General features: G+C 34.3%; 1 protein-coding gene across 1 annotated transcript; it reads right to left on the reverse strand.

Moving 5' to 3' along the window:
- Window positions 1-569: 569 nt before the first annotated feature.
- On the reverse strand, window positions 570-9,619 carry LOC144852421 (protein Wnt-6-like). Its single transcript, XM_078710222.1, has 4 exons — window positions 9,138-9,619; window positions 7,077-7,294; window positions 3,729-4,009; window positions 570-1,238 (listed from the first exon to the last, which is right to left on the reverse strand). The coding sequence occupies exons 1-4, from the start codon at window positions 9,209-9,211 to the stop codon at window positions 768-770; spliced, it is 1,044 nt and encodes a 347-aa protein (XP_078566348.1). The 5' UTR covers window positions 9,212-9,619; the 3' UTR covers window positions 570-767.
- Between the last annotated feature and the right edge of the window lie 465 nt (window positions 9,620-10,084).

The raw sequence follows: 10,084 nt of genomic DNA on the forward strand, positions 1-10,084 counted from the left end.
AATTATAACTTTATGTATCAAATGCAATATATTCGCTATGTTTTATGATATATACGAACACATATAGAATTATTTGCTGATGGGTAACGTTTATATTTTAGGTTGAACCATGCGAATTATATTACAAGCCCAATGAGCAAAATAAAAACATCGCCAACCGTACGGTATCGTAATCCGTCTGCCAGGAAAATAGTGTTATTAACGTAATTTAAGTAATTATAAATGTTAGCGCAGACAGAGTATGCGCGTACGTGACGGATAAATTTCTTATCTTCCATCAACATCATCATTTTAAGTGTCCACGTCATCAGTGACGTCATCGTTTGAAGAGGCTACTTCGTCACATCAGTAAATTGTAAAATAAGCCATTTCACAACTCCCTGGTAACTTTCCATCCTCCTCATCATAATCATCACTATCATCATTATCATACGGTAATCATTGGAATCAAACTTTGTTTGTATGGCCGTCATCATCATCTCTCATGATTACGGAATTTTATCAGCTGCCCTAACCGACTACTAACCCAGAAAATGAACGTATGACAAAACAAAACAATAGTGCACATATTAATTTAAATATATAAATATATTTTGAATCACTGTACATAAATATTACATCTTATGGAATAAAATCAAGTGTTTTGCTATTTCAAGTATCTTTTGCTGACGTGACAATATTAAATCGCCTTGTTTGCTTGAATTTCTCTTTTGATGCGCGGCAAAACCACAAATATGTACCAAAAATGCCTCCCCTAGCAAGTAACCCTAGCTGTACCCATTGCATCGACTGATAGTAACGTTTTTACTACATATATCACATTCCACGACACAGCACCACTTAAACCTGCATCGACAGTGATAAGTTCGATTCACAATCTCGTCCGTGTAACCTCGATTACAACACATAATCTGACATCCCTCCACGCCGTCTGAGGTACTGTTGCATACCCGATGGGCCGTACCAATAGACCCCACTTTTCGGTCAGGTACACAAAAATTAGGCGATTCTACTGAATACACTAAGTCTGTAATCGTCGGCGCCTTTATTGTAGACCCGGCAGCTAGGAGGTTCTTTCCATTATTTGCGCCTGTAACTTTGATGGCACCGTTGAACAACTCTTTCAGACGATAGCCAACATCCCTAAAAACAGGCATTCGTTTCCAGCATGTTTTCAAACTGCATGTTCCGGATAGACCATGACATTTACATTCTTCCCGCATGTGTAGTTTGACAGCCTAAAAATATATAGATCAAAATGAAAACTTATAAATTATACATAGCTTATGTTAGTTTGTGCACTTTGATGCACTTTGATGCTCGAAGTAGGTTGACAAAATAAAGCCCTTGTCTTATTCTATGGTAAATAAAATCAATTTATTTGAATTGTTTCTGATGATTTACTGTATGTACATTCAATTTGAATTGCGTGTCACGCGAAACATACTAGCAATGTAACACAGATGAGGTTTTGAATGATATAGGTAAACGTTTTTATGTTCTCTGATGACGCATTAAAGCGTTTGTATATGACGTGTCTACCAATGTGTCAACGATCCCATTAAACCCCATAAGATCACGAGTAAATTTTAGAACCTACCTATCTACTTTAGTTTGTAAGTTCATTTGTATGTAAACTTATTTTCTGTCAAACAGAAGTTGAAGATGGATCGATGATTTAAGAAACGTCAAATGACGCAATCACACGTACTACGAATACCAAGAAGTACGCGCGTTCGAGCACATTCGACATTAGTTTCTCTCTCTATTTTTTTTTAAGTAGAAGCTACAGAACAAATCAGTTTTGCTTTAAACCAATGTTTTGACGTAGTGGGCCATTTATTCCGCTGGATAATTACATGTTATCACCGCTCTCGCTTAATTTAAACAAAATCATGAATTATCGGATTCAGAGTAGTTTAAAAGAAATATATGTAATTAATAGCAAATGGAGGCTGACGGATGGCACTAACACGCGTATGTTTCCTAATCTTCATTTCTTATTGACTTGTAATTTACGATAATTCACTGTTTTGACCTTTCTAATTACTTAACGCAAAGCAGAATTCACATAATAAGTGATGACGATACAAAGGCCCGCAACATTTGACGCGCGCGTTCTTACCATAATAACGCGTTTTGTACACGCGCGTTCTTACTCTGATAACGGTTTTGTACGCGCGCGTTCTTATCCTGATAACGTTTGTTGTACGCGCGCGTTAACTTTTTATCCCGTTGTTCCATTGTGGATGCAATGATTGGTCAATCATTTAAGTTTGTTCCTCGAAAATGATATAATATTTCGTTAAATCAATATTGGTGAGTAAAGGGAAGCAGACGTATTTAAAAACAAAGTAGTAACAAATTTTAATGTATGGTAAGTCTATTTATTATTATTATATGTTTGTAATAATAAATAGTATCTACTACATACTGTGGTCTGTAACTGTACTACTACTTTGGTGGTATTTTTGGTTAATATACGTATTTCATGGTTATATGTAAAGTTATTATATAGGACAGGAACAGACGAACCGTGAAGTTACTACAAGGAATTGGTGAAACCAGACAGTAGTTGGTTCTATGTTTTACCCCAGTTAAATTGTCTCTTGTTTGCTGGTTGATTTACGGTGCTTCGACATCGATAAAGATTTCACAAGGACACGAATAAAAAAAAAAATCTCACTTTCAGAATGACATGATGTAACGATGCTTTGTAAAAGTGTAGATACATTATTTTATTTTGAATGATAAGGGTCATTTAGCCAACTGCTATTATTTTTTAATATTAAATTTACAAATAATTATTTGGTTTTTTTCTTAATTAAGAAGATTAAGATTATTTTGTTTGGCTCAAATTGATTATTAAATATTTATTTGTTTAATCATATTCAAATCAATCAATTGTAATGAATCTGAATTGCATGAACATGCCTACGAATTTATGAGATGGCGTTCACATGCTAATGAAAATTATACGCGCGCGTTCAAACTCTGGTGAAGCAAATACGCGCGCGTTCAAACCCCGGTGAAACATGTACGCGCGCATTCAAACCTTGTACGCGTGCAATACACTGTGTTTCTCAGACAATATGATGTACCTTTTTTCATGGCGTGGTGGATTAAAAACATTCTTTACAATTACATACAACTTATTTCGGAGGATCTGAGATAGTGTTGGAATTATTTTATATTATGTGTCTTTTACGTAGGTAAATCATGTTCTATAGACAATTTACGAGTGATAGCAGTTCATGCAGAAATAGGAAGTAATCAACATAAGTCGAAATCTCATTTGTTTATACAACAACCAGACTGTCTTTTTCTCTTTTTTTATTATAGTGATTTATTAAGTTGAGTAGTGTCCAACTATTTCAAAGGCCCCTACGCTGTACTGTATTTCTTTTTGCTTGGATGTTAAATCATAGTCGACAGTCGCACGCAGCCTGTCGTTTAGTAGCTCGTTCGTTTCAAGCTACATGTTTTTATACATGTCCATCTCTTTCAGTTTATTTTCTGTTGACTGCCATGTGGTTACTTACAGGAATCATAAATCTGAATTATGTCTTGTACATCGCACAAAACCTATGTGTACGTGCTTTATAAATGTTATTTTGTTCTTGAAGGAAATTGTGAAATTTTGGATTAAACCTGAAAAGGTAGAAACAATGAATCACCAAAATGATTATAGTTCAACTGTGAAGGCCTATTATTATTAATATACTTACAAGTCTTCCAGCTTCGTTGTTATGTTGCGTAATCAGTGATTTTATATCACTCCGCCTTTTTTCTTGTGTGTCAATGAATTCAATAGATTTTATATAACCAAAATTTACATTATCACCACAGCCTCCCCACAGCCAGGTGGCGTTTTTTGCCTCTTCAATAATACTATTGCTCGAGTTGTCGCAGCCACATTGTAAGAGACTACCAGAGCTACACGCTGCCGTTATTTGGTAGGTGACTCCGGCGGACGTAATGGCATTAGCGAACGCCGTTTCTCGCGTGTCTGTAACGAAAAAAATATATTATTAAACGAAAATGGTTACCCAACCCAACGATCCATCGCGTCGTGATTGGTACTAAAGCTTGGTTCCCACTAGGACGCAACGCAAAGACGTAAACGCAACGTAAGCGAGCTGACCAATCACAAGCTTTGATTTATTCGAACTGTCTCGTGTAATATTGGTCAACGCGCCAGAGATTGATTTTGTGTTTTTTAAATGTTATGAATAATTGTACCATATTTTATTTATGTTTTTGATATTGATGTTATTTGTATTTATTTCTTTTCTCTTCTCTAGTTTTAAATGATTTTGAATTGAACAAAAAATATTGTTATTTTCTATATTTAAAAAATGTCTTCATAATGACGTCATTACTATTTTTTCAAACGCATTGTTTATTTTTTCGAAATGCTGCACAATTTGATTACCGTATTTTCTGTAACAAATCGATGCTTCTTTTTCAGAAGTGAAATAAATTCAACCGCCACGTATCACATTCCCCCACCCATAACATATTCAGTGACACTTAAAATACAAACACTAATTTATTTAAACCGTATGTCTAAATATTAGTCCCGATGTTAGTACCTCTACAGTAACGTATTTAAACGTTTTACTTGATATACGATAATCGTTTTTATATGGACAGATGTAATTGTTTCTGTCAACGTTGTAGGCCGTGTGATTGCACCTGGAAACGTATATTTCATCGCTTGCCGTCATTTCTGCTTCACCTTGTTGTAAGCAAGGTCCTTGTTTTGGCCTAGCAATTAGTTAGCCATGTTCCTAATGTGTTACATGGTGCTACTTGTTTATTTAACGCCTATAGGAAATGGTATGTTGTAACATACACGTCGCGTTATAATATTACCGGTATATATGTTTAATTTAAACACAACATTAACTTTGGGTTGAACTTGAACAACTCTCCCGAAACCGGACTCCGGTCCGTAATTAATGTAAAAAAAAAACTCCTCATTAGTCCCTTTGTTCTAAATTCTTCAGTAATCATAAGAATATTTGTTACCTATTTTATGAAAAAAATAAACCTATTACTGGGCCACCTCCGGGACCCAACAAAGATTGTCCCATTAGGCGTGTCATCTGAGGGGTTGATTGATTGTATTGAATGATATCGCCCATTTTTCGTTTTACTGGAAACGGCTCCCTTAATAGGATTGTCCCCTGAATAGAGGTGTACTAATGGATAAGCTTTTTCTGTGTACTGTATGGATAAATTAAATGACGTCGACCATATTATTTTGTGCCTATCATTGCCATTATTTATCAATGTACGGAAAACTTTTCATGCGACTGTGTATTTAGGATCCAAATTACAAAAAACCAACAACCCAGTTGGGAATTACAGCTCTTGGTGAGTTATGATAGTAGATATCTTAGGCATAAAGGGATCAGAGCATTCCGACTAATGCCCCGCTGCTTTCCGACTTATGCTTAGGTATTTTTCAATCGGTTCAGCGCCACATCGTGTCCATTTCAATTTTGAGTCTTCAGTTTTATTTTGATATTATATTTCATTTTGCAGACTTCCTTTCAAGCTGCAAGGTAAAGAAAAGAAACAGTTTCCTATAGACTGTAACTTAATAGGACAACATAAAAAGATACACATCTGAAATATTGTATTAAAATTCATTTCAGTTTACGAAAATACAACGCAATACAACCTTCATTTTTGTTTTAAATGCACGCAAACCTGTAATGTTTTATCATCCGAATAACTAATACTGTAAATAAAAGATAATCGTATTGTTCGTTAAAACTTCGTCGAAATGATATTGTTCTTCTCACCGGGCGAAAAGGAAGTCAGATATCGGAGGTCTTGATACACCTGGTGTATAAGTTTCTAATTCCTCTACTTTTCCCTTGACATCTGGGCAACTTTTCAACTACCTTTCCGATTGTGGTTTCGATTTTCTAGTGATTTATGTTATGGGAATAGGCTAGGTTCATAATTTTTTAACTCACATTTTTTTGTAAAGTCTTTATGCCATGAAATAAGGCCCTAACCATAAAACAAAGTGTAACATTAAAACCTGCCTGTGGACAATTTACTACTTCTTGCCAATATATAAAATTTACAGTTTGTTGTAAATTATAAGTCATTGTTAGTGATTTTTTTTTGGCTATGTTCCTACATGTTTGTCATAATGCGACAGATTTGAGCTTTGCCATTTGTGTCCCGTGTATGTTGGTCTATTACCTTTCTCCTTGTTTCTCCTGTCATCGCATCAATAATATTTTGATTTACAAGCAGTTGGTGAGTTGTTGGTAGGACCTCACCAATAGAAATGTTTAAGCAAACCGGATGTCATTATTGTGATTCAATTTTAATAGCGTTGAGCTAAGTCATACGGTACTCGTGGATTTAAAATTCATTTACTTGTTTCTGTATATTAAATCGGGTTTAGGCTTAATCGTATTATTAAAATATTTGATACTCGCTGCTTAGTAACTGTCTATATATAGGACACATTCCTAATACTTGTTTACAGTTAGTATAATGTCTATCAAATCTTCTAAATTGTTGTGTTCGTTCATCAATATTGTAAAATTATTACAGATGTAGACACATAACCATCTTCGACTACGGTCCGTGACAGCACCACGTGGTAGAAATCACGTTGTAGTGGTTGCAACATCAGTTGTAGTGGTGGCAGTCATGATTGTATTGGTAGTTAAATTTGTGTAGCGGTAGCAATAATTTTTTTAATGGTGATAATAACCATAGCTATAGTGGTGACGTCATAAGTGTGTAGTGGTGACATCATAGTTGTGTAGTGGTAGCAATCATAGTAGTATAGTGGTAATTATACATGTGTAGTGGTGGTATTTTAGTTGGAATAGTGGTAATCATACTAATTGTACTAGTGGTATTTCAGTTGTAACATGAAGATATTTAACTAACAGTAAAATGTCCAGTGGTGATAATTAGACAATAGTAATGATAATGAATGTGTAGTTAGTTATTATATAAAATGCTACCATTCCCGATACCGGTACTGATCATGGTGCTGTTCGCTATACCTATGTAGAAGATCAACAACAAACCTTGTAAAAGAACTTTGCCTAGTGACGTAGTGGTGCAGTTCCACTTCCACAGCTTCATCTGAAAGCGGCATTCTCCAAGACCTTGCACCTTAGAACCAAGCAGTGCCTCTTCTATTATTTCTGGTTCTTTATTACACAGATCTTGCTGCTTACCGGTTAACCGCCTTGCCTTTCGACATATCCTACTTTGATCAAACGTCAGTGGACTTCCTACAGCCCTAGGCAATTTAACAAAACAAATAATTATTAATGTCAACATTTGTATACAGATTAATGTATTTTCCAAATAATGGAAAGTAGGCTACATTTACTAACTCCAAATACAAAGGAAAAACTACCTGATAGTATTACATTTGTGGAAAAGTGCATGTAACAACACATTTTATATACCTAATTTTTGAATTAACAAAATAAACACAATTATACAATTAATAATTAACTATTTCTAAGCCAATTGATCGTAATTTATTTCGAAGTTAATTTTCTATTTCATAAGAATTTAATTTTTGTTGTATACTATATATATATATTATATTTGTCTATGTTAGAAGAAGCTTCAAAATCTCGAATATTTTGACAATTCAAAACTCATGAGCTATTTTAGATATTTAAGAAGGAATATTAATATAATAGAAATTTTAAAATTTGCTTTTCAAAAATATTGTCTGATCTGATAAGTATAAATGTGTGCATGATACACTAACAACCGATATACAAAAGAAATATGATATGATGGTTAAACAGATAAGACAGTCCTTGGAAAACTAAAGTGCAAACTTCTCTTTCCCATAGATATATTTAAATATATCGTTATTGATGTCACAAAGAGACATAAAAGTCACGCGCGCGTTTAAACACTGATGAAAATGTTATGGGGTGTCACACGCGCGCGTCCAAATTCTGATTGAAATGATGTGGTTTTGTGTACGCGCACGTTCAAATGCTGATTGGAACGATATAGTTTGTGTACGCGCGCGTTCAAATTGTGAAGAAAATATTTTTACTTATGAATTCGTTAGCACATTAGGCCGAGCCATGTAAAGTGCTTTATGTCTGTCTATTCACACGGTACATTATTGCATTAGAGTAGATTATCCGTAATTAAACACAAATAAATCCTTAAATCAATATCGTAACCATTTGAAAGTAATCCAATTTCGAAAATATCTTACTAATCTCCCGTGACTTCTAATTTATAGATTTTGTATTCGCTTGCCACAAATGTTATTTTCCAATCGCTTTCCAAGTCTTTAAGATTTATTTTTCGAAAGGTAATGTGTAGTCAGCTATGTTTGAGTTTATGATTTGTATTCGTAACGTTATAAATAAACAGATTTTGAGAGAAACATTGTCAATCATGTTGACAATCGTTTCTACATACGTGTCGTTATATGATTACCAGTGAGTAAAACACGACTAAAATAGTTTTTTACTAGGCAAAGTTTGACCTGTCGTAAGATTACGTGATAATACATTTGACCCGCAAAGTTTACGGACACGTAGAGTAATACGTACGCACCAATTTCTACAGCGCGTTGTTATAGATTGCATATAAATCAATACTCAATACAGGCCATTATTATGGTAAATGTATTTTATAAATTTATTGGAAAGTCCCTATTCGGATAGATAGGGTTATTCAATGCACATCTTTAAACAAGAAATATTTCTTACAAAAAACGCCGCTCGACTTTTTGACGTAACAGTTTTAAAGATATATTGTCCCCCTAAAAAATATATATTCTTTAAATTCTTGTTTTTGGAATATGCCATTTTAATGTCACATAATAGTTATTCACTTTGACCCTTTAAAAACAACAACATGCAGTTTGAATTTTATAGGGTTATACAAAATACATCCTTGCATAAACATTAAAAAATCATTTGATTCAGCTAGTTTCTGGCCAAATCTCACATTAACTTATCATATAACGGTAAAAAACAATGAATGTCACTATCATGGTTAGGCCTAAATTAAAAGTATACATTATTCCAATAATGCTATATTTTGCACAAAGGGTAATGCATAACGTATAATAATACGATAAATACACAACTTACCACCAAAGTCCGGTTGCACTCAACGGATGGGTAAAAAGTAACGCCAAACTCAGAACAATGTTCCTAAATTTCATGTTTACGACACTGACAACATTAGTGTAATCTTCTATACATAAATAACAATGTTTTTTCTAATATTTACACTCCAAAATTGTACTTTCTAACGTAGGCTGTACCTGTTGAAGTTGTTTGCGTTCATCTCGCAGACGATACAATTGTGTTTGGCTGCTGACGGCTGTTTTGATTGGACGTCGCTGAATTCGTTACAAGGAATGTAGTTGGGTATAAAGTCACTCAGCGAGCATACAATACCACACCGTCCTCCCCTAGGCACACCACCCTTGCCTGTCGATAATTGACAAACAGTCCCGCACATCCGTTTTAATGATTATTAATTAATTCTTTTCTAGTATTTCTACAACAGTCGCTTCGTCATTTTCTCATGGTTTTTAATCGTTTGTTTATCCGCTGATTAGTGACTGTTTTTTCAACCTACTCAAAATTCTCACACGTCATTTGCAATAATTTACTCACAAAGTTGACTTGGCTTAAGTATATATTACAAAATATAAGTTTTCATAATAGTGTAACTCAGTAACCTTTGACCTTTTAAGTTTTGCTTGCGGGGTTCAAGGGCGATAGTTGTGACCTGGTTTTGGCTTTTTGTTAAACACTATGCCTTTGTGTCTGAGCACACCAGTGCGGCCTCATCAGTAGCGGTAATAGGTTCGATCCCTTGTGGAATTAAATTGGATTTTTATCGGTTTCCGACAATCGTACTTTTTTTCTGTTTGGAATGCTGTCCTTGTTATACGCCTTAATTTATGTCTAAGGATTCCGACATTCGATTTGTTCGACATCTTTGTTGTCAAATATAAAAAGATAATGTGACGTCATCGATATTATTCTTTTAAGTCACATAAAAACCTTATCAATTTAATAAACTC

This window comes from Antedon bifida, chromosome 1 (assembly GCF_963402885.1).
Source record: "Antedon bifida chromosome 1, ecAntBifi1.1, whole genome shotgun sequence".
Classification (NCBI taxonomy): domain Eukaryota; kingdom Metazoa; phylum Echinodermata; class Crinoidea; order Comatulida; family Antedonidae; genus Antedon; species Antedon bifida.

Bases quoted from the DNA above. Each gene is read 5' to 3' on its own strand.
- LOC144852421 (XM_078710222.1), bottom strand. From the start codon at position 9,211: ATGAAATTTAGGAACATTGTTCTGAGTTTGGCGTTACTTTTTACCCAT. The intron at 4,010-7,076 runs GTTTGTTGTTGA...TTTTCGTTACAG, and splicing joins AGGCAAAGTTCTTTTACAAG to ACACGCGAGAAACGGCGTTC. The intron at 1,239-3,728 runs GTAAGTATATTA...ATATATTTTTAG, and splicing joins ACAACGAAGCTGGAAGACTT to GCTGTCAAACTACACATGCG.